Raw genomic sequence first — 16,694 nt, 5'->3', positions numbered from 1 at the left:
CCTTTAGTTCATCTTAGGGATTTGTCCTCCAGCTGAAGGTGGTGCCTGGTGCATAAATGTCATATCTGGAGTGGTGTCAGAGCTACTGAGTCAGGTAGAGCTCCACTGAGGTGTCAGGAGCGAGGTGTCATTGTCCCTGAGTTGGCCCCGGTCAAAGGATTTGAGGTAGGCCCATCCTTGAAGAGGCAGCACATGGGGTGAATAAGAACCAGGCACCTGGATACATAGTTCAACCCCAGTTGTCCCCTTGGCTCGTGGGAGGAAACTGAGACCACCCCCTTAGCATCCCTGTGCCTTGGTTTCCCCATCACAGAAACTGGGATATAATAGTACCTCTTTGATAGATTGCAGTAAAGATGAAGAGCGTTAATTAGATTTCTAGAACTGTGCTTGGGTCATTGGTTACTCTCATTACTGCACTCCTGAGGAGGCCAAAGGGAACTGAGACCCTTTTACCCTCAAACCCTGGGCCAGAGCCCAGCCCAGGCTCTGGACAGGCAGAGGTACTAGAGCAGGAAGTCCTATCCTGAAGCATCCTGCCTTGCAGTGGTACCCTGGGGAGGACTCAGGAGGAGACAGTCAGACGGCCTTCCAGCCTCACACCTGAGATACAGGTTTCCCTCATCACAGGTACAGCAGTTCCAGGACGTGGCCACCCGACTGCAGACAGCGTATGCCGGGGAGAAGGCAGATGCTATCCAGAGCAAAGAGCAGGAGGTGTCCGCGGCCTGGCAGGCACTGCTCGATGCATGTGCCGGGCGCCGAGCTCAGCTGGTGGACACAGCAGACAAGTTCCGCTTCTTCAGCATGGTGCGAGACCTCCTCTCCTGGATGGAGAGCATCATCAGGCAGATTGAGACCCAGGAGAGACCCAGGTGAGGGGCGTCCTCGGGGATGCTCTCTCACATCCTAGGACACTCGAGGCTCCTCCAGGAGGAGTGATCCCAGACTGGCCAGTGCACGGAAGTTCCTGAGGGGGAACAGAGACCTGAGCTGGGTGCAGGCGGGAACAGAGCGGTTCATCTTCCCCTGGGAGAACTGACTGTTACTGACTGTTTGAAAGGATTAGGATGAGAATATCAGTCATTTCGAATCTCCAAGGGGACTATGTCCACTATTGTCAGGGAAAGTACATGAGTCATATATCTGGAGAGGCTCGAGACCATTCTTCTCCAGCACTGGGGTGTCAAGGCCCCTCCCCTAAAACTCATTATAAAGTTGACTGTCCATAAGAGGCAAGGTCAGGCTCATGGCTGTTGAAATCCGGCAGGCTGGACCCCTGCCTCAGCAAGTGTTGGTGACCTGGGTGACCTGGCTCTGTCCCTCCACCCCAAGGTATTTTAACACTTTTTTTTTGGTTTTTCGAGGCAGGGTTTCTCTGTATAACCCTGGCTGTCCTGGAACTCACTTTGTAGACCAGGCTGGCCTCGAACTCAGAAATCCACCTGCCTCTGCCTCCCGAGTGCTGGGATCAAAGGCGTGTGCCACTACGCCCAGAACACTTTTTTTTTTTTAAGATTTATTTTTTTATTATATGTAAGTACACTGTAGCTGTCCTCAGACACTCCAGAAGAGGGCATCAAATTTCATTACAGGTGGTTGTGAGCCACCATGTGGTTGCTGGGATTTGAACTCGGGACCTTCGGGAAGAGCAGTCGGCGCTCTAAACCACTGAGCCATCTCGCCAGCCCACTTGAACACTTTTATTGAGATATAATTTGCATGCTTTCCTTGTCCTTTCTAAAGTGTATATCATCTGTGGTAGTCATATATTTCCAATGATTCAGTCACCCCTCACCATCTAAGTTAGTCTATTTCATCATCACCACACATACACACACCCAAAGTAAGGCCTGGCCTGGCTGTGGTGGCACAGATCTTTAACCTTAGCACTCATGAAGCAGAGGCAGGCAGATCTCGGATAGTTCAAGGTCAGCCTGGTCTACAGAGCTAAGTTAAGGACAGTCAGGGCTACACAAAGAATCCCTGTCTGGGGGGCGGGGGGAGGGGAGACACTATCACCATCCACAACACTCACTGTGCTCCCTGCCTCTGGTCCCTGGGCGGCTGCTTTTGTAGCCCCGTCTCTCTGTCCACCTAGTCGCTATGTTTTGCATAAACGGTATTGCATAGTGTATGGTCTCCCATGACCGGCTGCTTTCTCTCAGCCTGTTTCAAAGATTTCAGGTAGCATGACTTAGTAATTCATTCAAACAATATTCCCAGGTTTTTGTAGGGTCCCTGTTGTCCTTGCTGGGGCCACTGATCTGTGAAGACAGTGACACGTTAGTGTGACAGCTGGGGCTGCCACAGAGAGGAGTTCCTGGCAGACAAGACTCCTCAAGGCAGGTCTGGGTAGCCCACTGTTGTCTCTCAAACTGCCTCTCAGCCCTGGCTCTCCTGTCCGTAGGGATGTTTCCTCTGTGGAACTGCTCTTGAAGTATCATCAGGGCATCAAAGCAGAGATCAATACCAGGGCCAAGAACTTCAGCACCTGCCTAGAGCTTGGGGAGTCCCTGCTACAGAGGCAACACCAGGCCTCGGACGAGGTGAGTCTCTCCGTGTCACTGCGCTCATGCTTGCTGGCCAAGCAGGTTCAGGGAGCAGGGAGGAGAAGATGCATCTAATGAGCTGGGGAGCCGACAAGCCAGAGATCAGAGCCATCTCAAGCCCATCCGCTGCCTTAAGGGGGCAGGAGCTCCCCAAAGGAGAGGAGGTTCATACCTGCCCAGTACCCACATGAGCCTGTCCTTTGGAGTTGTTGCCTCTACCTCTCAGGTGAGACACCTACAGGTCCCTCTGAAGCATGAGGTGACTTGTCCAAGGCTGTCCACTGGCGAGTGCAGAGTCAAGACCCGAATCCAGGACCGTGTGACCCAGGTTGCTCTCTGCAGCTGACTGTGCTGCCTCAGACAGCAGGGAGCATGGGCAAAGCCTGGACCTCTCCCCTTTCCTCTCCACAGATCCGGGAGAGATTACAGCAAGTGATATCCAGGAGGCAGGAGATGAATGACAAGTGGGAGGCCCGCTCTGACAGGCTCCACATGCGTGAGTACAGCTCAGGGCTGGGGAACCTGAGGGCAGGGTCTAGGAGACCCCTACAAGGTGCCACACTGTGCCTGAAAGAAACTCCACGGCAGTACTCAGTGACAAAGCTCTGGGCCACTGGCCTGAGGAGAGGCAGGCAGGTCTGCGCAGATAAATGCTCCACCCTCTTACCCCTGTCCACCCTCCTTCTCATCCTCCTCACCACCACCCCCCCCAGCCCCTGCCTATGCCCAGTTTGGTTCCCCTGCGGAGCTGTGGCTTGGGAGAGGTCAGGGAAGCTCTAGTTTCGCCTGGGTATTAGGCCTTCAGGTTGTTCTGTGGAGGTCAGGAGTTCTGTCCTCCAGCAGCTGGAGGCTGAGGTGAGGGGGAAGAAAATCTTACCTCTCAGGAAAGCTGCGAGCAGGGATAAAGCCAGGACTGGTTAGTTGGTCTCTGTGCTTGTTTGTCTGACTGTGTGAGATAGATAAGGGAATGAATTTGAGGCAAGGGATTGCTCCCTAAAGCAAGGCAATATAAGTCACAATGGAGTTGGTTCCGATGATTACTTTAAAAATATAACTCTGGGGGGCTGGAGAGATGGCTCAGCGGTTAAGAGCACTGACTGCTCTTCCGAAGGTCCTGAGTTCAAATCCCAGCAACCACATGGTGGCTTACAACCATCCGTAATGAGATCTGGTGCCCTCTTCTGGAGTGTCTGAAGACAGCTACAGTGTACTTAGATTAATATATATATATATATATATATATATATATATATATATATATACATATATAAAACTCTGGCTTTGCATGGAGGCACCCACCATTGACCTCAGCACTTAGGAAGTGGAGGAGAGAGGACTGAGAGTGACCAGCCTGGGCTGGACACTGAGACCTGTCTCAAAGGCTAAGGGTGAGCGATGAAGCTCCTTGATAGAGTATTTACCCAGCAAGGGCCTGAGTTTTATACCCAGCATGACAAAAATAAAAATCAAATAGTATACATTCATAAAATTTGACATGTAAGTAAATTTATATACATGTAAGATTTTGTTTATCTATGTAACCATTGCTCGAGATGGGTGGGATATGCATGTAAAATTTTGTGTAGCTGTGGAACCACTGGTAGAGATGGGGTGGGTCTCTAGTGTGGGGGGTGAAGTGGCTTTAGGCAGAAACTCACAGCTGAACAAGATACCCATAGAGTTGAGGGATGCCTAAATGCTAACTGGCCCTTGGGCCTTGTGGGTGGGTCCGTGGCTCGTTCTCATGGCAGTGCTGGAGGTGTGCCAGTTCTCGAGGGATGCCTCTGTGGCCGAGGCATGGTTGATTGCCCAGGAGCCCTACCTGGCCAGCCGGGACTTTGGACATACAGTGGACAGCGTGGAAAAGCTTATCAAGAGGCACGAGGCGTTTGAGAAGTCCACAGCCAGCTGGGCAGAGCGCTTTGCCGCCCTGGAGAAGCCCACCACGGTGAGCCGAGGCCGTCTGGGGGACTGGGAGGGAGCAGCTGTTGGGCTGCTGTGGTAGTGGCTCTCATGTCCTGTACTCAGGCTGGTAAGAGGGTGGACGGGCACAGGAGATCACTGATGTGTAAACATCAAAGACCAACCATATGACTCTCGGGCTGCAGACGTTAGGGTGTGTTACAGTGCAGGGCCAAACTTAGGTCCTCTGAGAATCAGCTCCCCTGTGGCTGCTCGCTCTGACCCTTGACCTTTCCCTTCCCCAGCTTGAGCTTAAGGAACGCCAGACTCCAGAAAGACCCACAGAGGAACCTGGGTGAGTGTCAGCCCTGTATTCCACGTACAAGGAGCCAAGCAGGCTGTCAAGGGGTGACTGGGGAGGAGGAAAAGGAAGCTGCTAACAAGAGCTGTCATGTGAACAAAAAGAACCCTTTGACCTCTCCTGGGGGCCCTAAGAGCACAACCCAGAATGTACAGAGCTCTGCTGCACCAGGCACAGAAGCCTGAAGCCCAATACAGGAAGGAAGGGTTAGCTAACAGTGCCTGTTGCTAAGCCAGCCTTTCCCTTAGGCACTCCCGGGCACCGCCCTCAGGCTGTCTCCTATGGAATTCATCCGTTTCTGATGTGTCTACTTTCACTTTTCCCATGAAGCCGTGGGCCGACTCCTTGCTGAGCACCTCTGGGACGGAGCCAGGGATCACACCTGTGCATGCTCTGTGCTCCCAGTGTGGGGAAAGCCAGGCCTTGCAGAGAGGCACCTGTCACTAAAATGAGATTGTGTCTTCTTTAGGCCTCAAGAGGAGGAAGGCGAGACAGCTGGCGAGGCCCCCCAGGTCCACCATGCGGCCACAGAGAGAACATCCCCGGTCAGTTTCATGTCCCGCTTGTCTAGTTCCTGGGAGTCGCTGCTGCCAGAGCCTGCTCACCCCTTCTAGACTCAGCCAGGGCAGAAGGAAGGCGAGGACAGGGTGTGCTTCCTGGTCCCCACCCTCATCCTGCCTACATGCCCCCTCTAGGAGCCTCCTTCAGATCCGTCTACTTTTATACTTAGATTTTAATTCTTAAATAATTCCTCTCCTTCCAACCCAGAAGCCAGCCCACCAACATGATTCTACAAGTTTGGTTTTCTCTAGCCTAATAAATTTTATGGGATAAAATCGGTCACCATCAGCACAGGGGAAACACTTTACTCAGAGTTGATTCCATTGATACATGGTCTCTTTTCCCATTTTCCTTCAAACCCCGTCCTTAGCACAGTGTCCTCTTCCATACATGCTGGCACACACACACACACTCACACAGACCACACGACAGACTATCTCATCCTGCTGAACCACCCACAGATATCTCATGCGGCAAGGGTTGATACCCACCCGTCTAGCAGACTTCTTTTCAGACAGAGTCCATCCCTCTATGGCTATAGGTCATAAAGTTTGACTAGGGAGATGGTTCTAAGGCAGGGTTAGGCTTGAGTCCTGCAAGTGAGAAGGAGATCAGGGCTTTTAGTACTTCGAGGAAGCCCCCAATTTATAGAGCAGGGGTGTAAAGAACAGTGGTTTCCAGAGGCCTGGGATGTACAGCTGTAGGACCGTACCCAGAGCAGGTTCTCTTGGGCCCTGAGAATCTGTTCAGGGAGCCTGGACAGCTGCGACTCACATTGGGGAAATGCTCTGGGGAGTAGCCGGCTGAGAAGAACGCAATCTGCATGTGGTTTGCACCACTGCATGGATCCCTGCGGCATGTGGCTTTGGGTATCAGTAGCAACAGATAACTTCATGTACTCCCTCTCTCAGAGCCCAGGTGAGTGTGGTGTAACGTGAGTAGGGATTGAGAAGGATTAGTGTCCTTGGTGGGAACTTCTACTACATCAGCTACCCCTAGAAAGACGCACATATCTTCCTGTGCAGAATCCCTGCACACACACACACACACACACACACACACACACACACAAACGCATCTCAGTTTCTTTGGTGCCCTTTTCTGAGCTGCACCGACCCGTCATGCTCAGCAGAGGGCACTGTTGGGCTCTGCTGGAAGACCTATCTCTGAAGATCCTGCTGCAGTTCCCATCCTGCCTGTGGTAGACGGTCGGTCTTCCAGCTCCCTTTCCCCAGCACCAACTCCCCTGACCCCATCCCTCAGCCCACTCCCACCAGAGGGAGAGAGAACTCCTGGGGCTACGGACTGTGAACAGGGCTGGACCTGCCCCTGCCCCTGCCTCCTGCCTCCACCCGCGCTTCTGCCCTGCATCCCTGTGTGTCTGCATGCCGTGGTGTCCCCGGTGTGCGGGCTTCATGACCACCTGAGCATCTCGACACCATTGTCTGTCGTGTACGTGTACGTTCGTGCAAATGTAACTACATGTGCACCTGAGCCACCTCCATCCGACACTTGAATATCACTGGGTTGGGAGGAATAAAATTTGCTTAAATCTGAGTGTTTCTCTGGGGGAGGAATGAGCCCCTGTGGGGGAATCTCTGCTGAGGAACCAGCCACTCACCAGATTGGAAATGCAACCCGTATCTGTACCAGAAAGCAACCAGATGGCTAATCAAATGAACACCAGGCCCAGGGCCTCTTGGAGACAGCCTTCTTCCTGCTGCAACGTCTTCCCAAGCCTTAAAGATGCAGGAGGGAGGACATAACTAACTCCAAATCATCTTTGATATGAGAAAGAGGATGGAGCCCATGCAGACAGAAAGCCCAACCTCCTTTCAGAGAGGTCCTCCCCAGCTCACTACAGCCCCCCTCACTGCCCTTAACAACCTCTGGCCCATCACAGGAAGGTTCAGTTGTATGCTGTGCCTTCTCATGAATGGGCCTGGGGTGCCATGGCTCTCCTGCTGGTCCTATCTGTGCAGTCTGGTGTCGGGTCCTGTAGTTTAGATACATGCCACATTGCTTCGTGTAAAAGCCCTTACTAATGCATGTCGCTTCCTGCTGGAGTTACGAATGGGAGTGGACCACGTACCCTTGCCCTGCCTGGATAGTGCCTGGATAGGTGGCACCCTGTGGGCCTCGATCCAGCCTTCCCCTTCCTGTGTGTGTACATGCAATGACTGAGCTGCCAAACCATCACTGTGCACTGCCACTACTGCCCCTCGCCTCTGCATGTTAGAATGCATTCTGGTAAAAGCCGGACCCTTCCCACAGGTAAGTGTGAGGCCAAGCTAGAGACACAAGGTATCACAAGAAGCAAGACTTAGAATGAAGTCAGAATGTCTGGGGTCTGGTCTTTGGTTCTGATTAACCTGTGTGGGTTTGGAATCCTTCCCGTCCCCAAGCCTCTTGCCTTATAAAAGTCTTTTTGTAGGGTTACAGAAAGTCCACAGTCCCACGAGTCAGCGACATAGCCTTTCAAGGGGGAGGCTGAGAGGATGACTTTCCTATTTTCCTTCCATCTGCTCCTAACTCTGAGATTAAAGCAGCTACTGTGAAATCAGAATAGGGAAGGAGAGGTCACGGCCTAGGGTGTTTGCCGTTGTCCCTCTTTGAGGAAAGGACTGAGGTTCAAACCTATATAGTGCCAGAAGTGGAGCCCTGAGGGGACCTTCAGCCAGAGGGTAAAGCAGGAGGACCTTCTGGCAAGAGACAGGCACCCTCTCTGCCTCGTGTGCTTCTCTTCCCCTGGGAAAGATCCAGTCCTCTCCTGAAAGTTCATCTTCCAGGCATTGCTCCTCAGACTGCCCAGTGTTGTGTTTGTGGGAAGATGTTTCCTCCTAGGAGGGAAGAGAGCAAGCTCTCATGGGGTTAAAGAGTGTGTGAGTTTCCCCAGGCTCAAGACCTCTTCGTACACACTGCTGTGTCACACTGTCCCTGCTGGGATGACAGGAGTGACACCCCTGAGAGACTCAGATGTTGTTGGGGGCTGTAACGAGAAATAGTCTTAGTGTGGAACCAACCTACCCTTCCTGCCTCCAAGTCCCCAGGCTAGGCCCAGTGTGCAGTGCAGGGGGACCCCAAGGATCAAAGCCACTCCAGACGGTGTCAGAGTGGGTGCTACTCATGGTCAGTCTGGCAGGGACGAATCTTACCCCAGAGTAGTTCCCAGACACCACTCTTTAAGTGTGACCTTCCATGAATGGCCACACAGCCAACTTCCCCTGAGACAGGCTGAGCGTCAGAGTAGGGCTGCTGGGGTAATCTGAATCTTGCTGATCTTTCTTCCGTTGTCTCAGAGGCTTTGGGAGAACAGCCAGCACATGTGAGTGAGGGGCTGTACCCCAGAGGCTGTTCAGGCACTGGGATCTCGGGGGTCCATGGCCACCCCTGTGGCAAGGCCTTGATAGCTCCAGCCACAGTTGCCCCCAGCAGCCAGCTTTGCTCAGCAGCCAGCAGTGAGGCTCTGACATTGGTGGATGCTGTGAGTGGGACAGCAGCTGTGTTTTTTTCTTGCCTGAACAGCTTTCCCAGTCCTTGCCCCTCCTACACCCCCAAACAGCAGCTTTTTCAGACATTTTGCCTTGAATGCAAGTCCTCTTTGTTCCAAATGGGCAGTCTCCGCCCGGAACAGACGTCAGCCTTGCCCCAAACTTGGGCGTGTTTCTGTCTCCCCAGGATGCCTGAGTCAGCGTGGCAAGGGTGTGTCTGCCTGCAGTCTGGCACTGTGCCCTGGCTCCCTAGAGAAACCTGCTCTCTTTCTGGGCGTTACACACAGCAAGCAGGGTGTGGCCAGCTCTCTCTTTGCTATGCCAGATGCTAATGCCTGGTCCTTCTGCTGCAAAGTCTCCCCCCAAGTTCCTTGTTTCAAGCTGTGTGTTCTCCAGTCCCCCATCCCCCAATACTGATGGATTCAGGATGAGACTCAGCTAACATTCGGAAGCCCTCAGAAGTGGGTGGGGAACTGCCTACTTGACAGTGCCAGGGTCCAGGTCACCAAGAAACCCAGCAGTCACCAACTCCTCTAAAGTCAGCACACAGGTCATACACATTGAAAACCACCTCGCTCGCTCTCTGGTGGCAGTGGGTCAAGCCTCCTCCTGTGTCCAAGAGAAGCCTCCAGACGGATTTCCCACCTCCCTTTGCTTTGTCCAGTGCCATGAACCATATTCCCTCTATCTTGCCCAAGCTCCTCAGCAGACATAGCAGATGACAGTTGCCCCTGGGGGTGTAGGATTGAGCCTCTCTGCTTCCAAACCCCACTTCTGGAAGCCCCTCGCCATCTCCCGGCCTGCCATCTGCCAGTTTGCCTTTCTTTCTCCACCCCTACACTTCCAGTTCCGCAAAGCTTCTCCTTTGGGGGAACTGTCTACCCCAAGTCTCCAGGATCTCATGCATGTCTTTGGCTGCTTTTCAACTCAGCAAACCGATTCTTTCTCTTCTCTTGCAAACAACTGTTTTCAGGTACCCTTCACAAGCTATCTAGACAACCCTTCTCCTTCAGAGCCCAGGGGCCAAGACGTCAGACACTGGGAAGAATAAATATCCTGAACTGCTAGGGTTGCTGCTCACCCTGCCCTCACCTGGCACTGTTTGGTTGCCTAAAGCATCTAGCAGTGTGTCTTTTGTGGTACAAATCCCATTTCCAGCAGAGAAGAGAGCAGATCGTACCACCTTAACAAATTGGCCACATGCCTTACGTAAGCTGGGCACATCTCATTTAGACTGGGAACCCATCAGGTGATACTTTCTTCAGCAGTCTCGGTATTACACACACATAAACACACCTGGACTGAATAGAAAAAGCATTGTGTTTGGAGCTAAGCAGACCCATCTTCTACCTTCCATTGTTAGATATATGGCTGTGGGCAGGTTTCCTGTTCCCTGTAATCTGTAAAACAGAGCCTGTGGGGCTTGCAAGACAGAATGTGCATAGAGAACTTGGTGCTTAGCACATGGTCAGTTAGGTCCCGTCATCCTTACCTTAACCCTTCATCTTTTAGAAGAACCTTCCCCCATATGGACTCTAACATTACCATGGTTGTAGACAGCAACCAGCCCAAGGCCTCCATCCTTGACACTCCATCTATGTACGTTCTAGGCTCCTATCCCAGAACTCATCTCACTGCTAACATGAAGCAGTCTGTTCTGAGGTCCATCCATGCCCCTGGCTCTCACCAACATTAACAGTAGAGGGAGAGTTCTGTCAGCGAGGTTCTTTTGCTTATGGGTACATCGTAATTCACTGAGCATCTTTAGGAAGACCCTGTGGTCCTGGGCCAGGGTATTTTGGCCTGTGGAATTAATGGTCTGTGTGCAGTCCCCCACACCACCTGCTGGCTGATCCTGGAAATGCATCTTTAAGTTAGTCCCCAGAAGAAAACCCATTCTGTCCACTTTCCCACCTCTCAGCATCTGTGAGAAAGATCCCCACCCCTTTGTTCATGTCCCCCACCAACCCAGTTTCCCAGCCTCGGCAAGGCTGTGTGCTTAAAAGCCAAGCTTATGTGACTTACTTGACTTTGCAAGGCTCTGTCAAGATTCCAGACTCGGGTGGCTATACTCCCAGAAGCCAGGAGTCTCTCCTTGTTTAGCCTCAATCCCAGGAGGTCCTACAAGGCTCTTCTGAGTGTCTTTTCTTTCCATAATGTCCCCCAATCAGCAGCCAATTCCCTTCTCAGACATCGTGCCAGCAGCTGGTACACACATCTTCCCATCAGACACCTCTTGTGTGTTTTAACAAATCAGCAAACCAGCCTCTACCGCAGGCAGTGTCTCCTCCTATTGCAGGCCCACCCTACCCGCTGGCCCCCTCTTAGGGCTAAGACATCTGCACCACCTTCCAGCCTGACCCCCAGAATTTCTTCCAGGTAGCTCCACATTCTCCTACAGGCTTCCTGGGTGATGTCCTGTGATGGACACCCTCAATGGTGCAGAACCTGAGTGTTCCTGCTGGCTGAGTGTATAGAAGTCATCAGGGGCTTTGGCCACCTCCTTCACCCAGTGTCTAGGCAGAACCTGTCTGTCTTTAACATGCACCTCTGCTGGATGAGACACAACTCCGAGCCCTGACCAGAGGCTTCTGGCACTTCTACCAGAGACTCCTCTGCCTGACAGTGCAGTGGCTCTCTCCCTCAGACCGCTGCAGGCTTCCAGGGAGAACAAGGGAACTGCCATCTCTTCCTGTCCCTTCCCTAGTTTATTTAACCTTGGAACCTTTCAAAAGAAAAGAAAAGGAAGGAAGGAAGGAAGGAAGGAAGGAAGGCAGGCAGGCAGGCAGGCAGGGTTTCTGTTTGTAGCCCTGGCTGTCCTGGAACTTGTTCTGTAGACCAAGTTGGCCTCAAACTCACACAGATCAGTCTGCCTCTGCTTCTTGAGTGCTGGGATTAAAGGCATGTGCCACCACTACCATTGGTCCTTCTGTCCCCAGGCATCCACCAGCATGATCTCTGGCTCCATTTTTGGATGGGTCCATCGTTCAGCTAGCTTTTTGCTGGGAAGTCCTTGGTGCATCTAATCCTAGAAAGAGGCAGTAACTCATTCAGCTGCGCTGCAGGTCTCAAATCCATTCATGGCAGGTTTGGAGCTAAGCCCAGGGCGCTCCTTTGGTTCCCTGACCACCTGCATGCCTAGGCCTACCCTCAAGGGCTTGGTTTGCCTCCCTTTCAAATTTGCAAGACCTTCTTGGGGGGCAGAGAAATAATGGCGTGGACTCTTGCCCTGACTCTGCTAACCTACTGTGTGACCCTAGGTCGTCCCTCAACGTTCTGGATCCCAGTTTTCTAATCTCTGGTAGGACTGGCTGATTCCGTGGTTCCCCAAGACATCTTCACAGTCTCCAAAAGTCCAAGAATTGTCCCCTTGGCTCCCTTTGCGGGGACTCCATCTGTCTCTGCTACCTCCAGCCTTCTCTGGTGGGACCTGCTTTCCTAATAAGGTCTTCATTGCCAACACTACCTCTGTCCACCTCCTCCTTGAGACACCAGCTGCTAGTAAAAGACCCCAGGGGACATTTCTAATCTCAGCTGAATTCCAGAGACCTCTGACATACTGCGTGCGGTACTCACATTAAACTAGGAGGCAGCTCCCTCTCGCTTCCCTGCTGGCTTGTGGACTTTGCTCTGTGGATCAGAACCTCCTTTCTGCTTTGTTTCTGCCCACCAGGTCTAGGTAAAGTCTTCCTCAGAGTCTTCACAAAGCTGTGAGATCTTTGTAAAACTCCTACCATGAATTACCAGGACCTTCCACTAGGAACATTTGTTGTCCTCAGCCCAAGCTAGTGACTTCAAAGACACCTTCTCAAGTCCATTTTCAGGCTCTGTGAGCTTCATAACAAAGTCTGAGCTGCCCTGAAGGGCTCTCCCCGGTCGCCACAGTTCCCCTGTTCCTGACTGGAGCCCTGGAGTATTCCTACTAAAAACAACAGAGGAAGTAGCAGTGGGGACCTTGCCTGCCAGCAAGCAGCTAGAATTTCCCATTAAGGGTCACCAAGGCATCCTGAGAACAACCCCATGCTCTAGGAAAAGGAGTATTTGAGATGGTATTGCTGACTACACAGTCACTGGCCATAACAGCTCAGGAGAACTGGGAGACAGATGGGTTTGGCAGGATTAGGATCCTAACGGCCAACATTCCTATCTTATTCTGAAAAGCTTCAAATCACCCATAAAGTGGTCATGGGTACCGCCTTACAAGCAGACATATCAGGAAGGTTTAGTGACTTGCTGGGTTCTCGACTGCTCCCAGACTTCATTCCAGGTCTGTCTGACCCAATGCCTGGGCTTTGGGTGTTAGAAAGGATACAGAGGGGCAGAGTCCTATGGGGGAGGGGTGGGTTGCTGAGGAAGGGGGTTTCCTTCCCTTTCCCATCCCCCACTCCTCCAGAAGTTGGCCAGACTTCCTTGGGAGCTGAAGAAAAGACAAACTCGGGGAGCCTCTCCACCCTCTCCTGCATCCACCTTCCTCCCAGCAGATCTGTGTGTTTTCCCCAGTCCAGGAGGAAACTATAGACTTCCAAAGCCAAAGCCCTCCAGCTCCACCCTCATTTCTGGCTCCTCCCTCTCAGGTCTTGACCTCTGTGTGGGATTGGAAGCAGAATGCACTGAAATCCACTCCAAAACCAGAGAAGAAATCTTTGCCGTTACTGGAAAGCCCCATGTTTCAAAGCTAACTTGTAACGAAGCCAAGTCTGCTCAGAACACCCTGGCTCCAGTATGCAGCAGCAAGAAGTCAGCCCTAGTTAAATGTATCTTGATTTTTAAAGGCCACTTTCTCAAAGAATTAAAAGCATAGGAAGCAAATGAAGGCAGGCAGAATCTGGGAGAGGCATAGCTGAAGGTGGGTTGTAACTAGCTGGTGGTGTCCTGCCCGGCACTGGTGTGGCATCTTCTCTCAGGCATCAGCCCCCTCCTGGCTCATCTCTAGGAGAGGCATGGTGCTCACACTTTTGCCCTCTGGATGGAGTTCCCTCTCCTGGAGGATAAGGAAGCCCCACCATACTTGAGGCTGGAGCTGATAGGTGGGCCATGAGAAAAGGTTTCCCATTTGGGTTGGTGACTGCCTCCAGAACTTTCAATCCAAGGCAGAAGGTAGGCTGCAGGGGCCACGCGACTCCAAACTGAGTTCTGAGGTCCCATCCCATTCACATCTGCTCTTTCTCCTCACTAGAAAGTAGCAGAGCAGGCATTTCAGAGCCTTTGGAGCCTTGGGGACCACGCTTGCTCATGGCAAACATTGAGACATAAGTTCTTCAGCATACATACAGCATAGTAGCCTGGCCAAGCCCTCAAAGGATTCTAACGAAGGGATAAGAATAGCATAAAATGCAGCCCTGCCCTATTCTGTAGTACATACTCTTAATTGCTTTGTATACCCACTGACTATAGAACATCCCAAAAGCCATTAACCTCTGAGCGTCGTTTTTTTCATTAAATATAGAGATGTTTGGTCAGAGGTTTCCGAATGCTTCCAGCCAGCTTTCCTTTTCTTTGAATGAAATCTTATCAGGACCCTGGTCCTTAAGAGCTTGTTTATTAAGCAGTACCAATATGGTGGGGACACACCCAGCTTCTCTTGTCTTCTGACCACTGCCTTTGAACATCCCCCACTTGGCATTCCATAGCAGAGCCCAGCCGTGGCAGCTGTTGGAAGTACCCAGTTTTATCTTAAAGCTTCAGTTTTACGTCCAGTGATGTCTGTACCCTTGGCTAAGCTCCCAATGAGAAGAAAAAGGCCTGACCTTTCCCAATTCCTCCCTGCTCCTCCCCAATGTTCAGAGCATCCTGTATGCCCGTTGGGGATGCCTGACGCCTCCCCACCTCATCCTGAGGTTATCAGCAGTCAGCCACAGGGGTGATGCTCCAGCTTCGTGGCCCCAGTGAAACTGCCTTCTTTGGTACCCAGTCAGAAAACCCTCCTATTGTTCTTGCCTCAAAGGGGCCCTGTATGAGATATCCAGCTAGGAAATGGGATACCCTTTCCCTTTTCATTGGCACCTAATCCCCACAGCCCAGACCTGCTTCCCTCACTTGGCTTGGTCTGCGGGGAGCCCACACAGAGGTAAACTGCACAGCATTTCCACAAGACAGGCAATGGGTGACAGATCCCCTGCCCCATCCTAACAAGTTCCTACAAAGTGACAGGAAGAGGGCTTGTCAGAACCTGAAGGGACTCCATTTGTTTTATATGGTAAGGGAATCGCTTCTCAAGTTTTGGGGGAAGATAGAGTTTCGTTAAAGGTGAGGGAGACCTATGGCTTTAGTGACAATTTGAAGGTTATGGAAGAGTATTTGCTCAACACCCTCACCCAGATGGCTTGTAATGTGTCCGTGCAGTAAGCCCGTTCTACAAAAATATTTGGAAGAAGGAGGATTGGGCCCTGGAGCAGGCTTTAGAGAGCTTGGCCATAGCCCTGAAAGTCACTCATGTGTTTATCACCAGACCCCTTCATCTCTCCCTCTTTTGCTAATTAAGATGAAGAAGGAATTGCCCCACAGTGAAGTCAGGGAAAATGGAGCCAGAGACCAGGGAGTAGTCGTCCATCCCAAGTTATAGGAGAGCCAGAAAGGGCCCAGCAGCTAGTGGCAGAAGAGAACTAGGCTCAGGTGGAAAGGGCCAAAGAAAAGCTACCCTGGGCTGACCCTCCATGAAGGCACGCTCCTCTCTTGTGCCCCTGAGCAGGGGGAAGAAAGAGGACCATGGCCTCAGGACCTGCAACCACCACCCCTGCCAGGACACCACAAAGACGAGCAGGAGAAATCCGTTGGGGATGAGAGGCCTGCCACAGAGCCCCTCTTTAAGGTCCTGGACACGCCCCTGAGTGAGGGTGACGAGCCCACGACCCTGCCAGCCCAGCGAGACCTCGGGCACACTGTGCAGATGGAGGGCTACCTGGGCCGAAAGCACGACCTAGAGGGGCCCAACAAGAAGGCCTCTAACAGGTGTGTGGGTGGGTGGGGGGAGGGCTATGGGGAGTCGGAGCAGCTCGAGGGGTCACTGCACCAGCAGAGCTTTGATGCCAGAGGTGTGGGCTGGGGAGAATCGTCCTGAGCCTTTGACTATCCCCATGTGTTTCTTTTTTTTTTTTAAAAAAAAGATTTATTTATTTATTATATGTAAGTACACTGTAGCTGTCTGTCTTCGGACGCACCAGAAGAGGGCATCAGATCTCATTACGGGTGGTTGTGAGCCACCATGTGGTTGCTGGGATTTGAACTTCGGACCTTTGGAAGAGCAGTCGGGTGCTCTTACCCACTGAGCCATCTCACCAGCCCCCCCCCCCATGTGTTTCTTGACCTGATAGGAGAAGCCTATCTTGATTTGGGGTCTGAGTTCAAATACTATGACTTCATCAAACATTACCCAAATCCCTCAAGTTACGTGTTTCCCATTTGTAAAACGGAATGAGGATGGAGCTGGGTGTAGTGGCACATGCCTTTAATTCCAGCACTCAGGAGGCAGAGGCAGGCACATCTCTGTGAGTTCAAGGCCAGCCTGGTCTATATAGTTCCAGGATAGCCTGAGATACATAGTGAGACCCTGTCTCTACCCGTTCCCCCTCCAAAAAAAAAAAAAAAAATGGAATGAGGGTGGATGATAACAACAGTAGGCCCTCTCAGAACAGAGGCTGTGCCTGGGAAACAGTAGGATCCTGATGAGCGCCGCCCAGTTATCACAGGGGTGGGCAACAGGAAGCCCTGGCGCTCACATGGTCTTAACCAAGCCCCACTTTTACCCATCTGGACTTTACTTTCCTTGCTGTAAAAATGGGAGATGACTAGGGAACGTTAGTGACTTAGATGCCTTCTGCAGGTCCTTTC

General features: G+C 52.0%; 1 protein-coding gene across 2 annotated transcripts in view; it reads left to right on the top strand.

The window, feature by feature from the left end:
* Sptb (spectrin beta, erythrocytic) overlaps positions 1-16,694 on the top strand; it is a 131,223-nt gene that overhangs the window by 108,344 nt on the left and 6,185 nt on the right. For both annotated transcript variants that reach the window (XM_021178696.1, XM_029484833.1), the window contains exons 27-33: positions 631-875; positions 2,411-2,549; positions 2,964-3,048; positions 4,304-4,500; positions 4,760-4,809; positions 5,285-5,360; positions 15,556-15,815. In XM_021178696.1, the coding sequence (XP_021034355.1) occupies positions 631-875; positions 2,411-2,549; positions 2,964-3,048; positions 4,304-4,500; positions 4,760-4,809; positions 5,285-5,360; positions 15,556-15,815 (1,052 nt within the window). The remainder of the gene's footprint in view (positions 1-630; positions 876-2,410; positions 2,550-2,963; positions 3,049-4,303; positions 4,501-4,759; positions 4,810-5,284; positions 5,361-15,555; positions 15,816-16,694) is intronic.

This window comes from Mus caroli, chromosome 12, assembly GCF_900094665.2.
Source record: "Mus caroli chromosome 12, CAROLI_EIJ_v1.1, whole genome shotgun sequence".
NCBI classification, from domain to species: domain Eukaryota; kingdom Metazoa; phylum Chordata; class Mammalia; order Rodentia; family Muridae; genus Mus; species Mus caroli.
The sequence above is the reverse complement of the archived record's forward strand: the minus strand, read 5'-3'. Positions and strand labels throughout refer to the sequence as shown.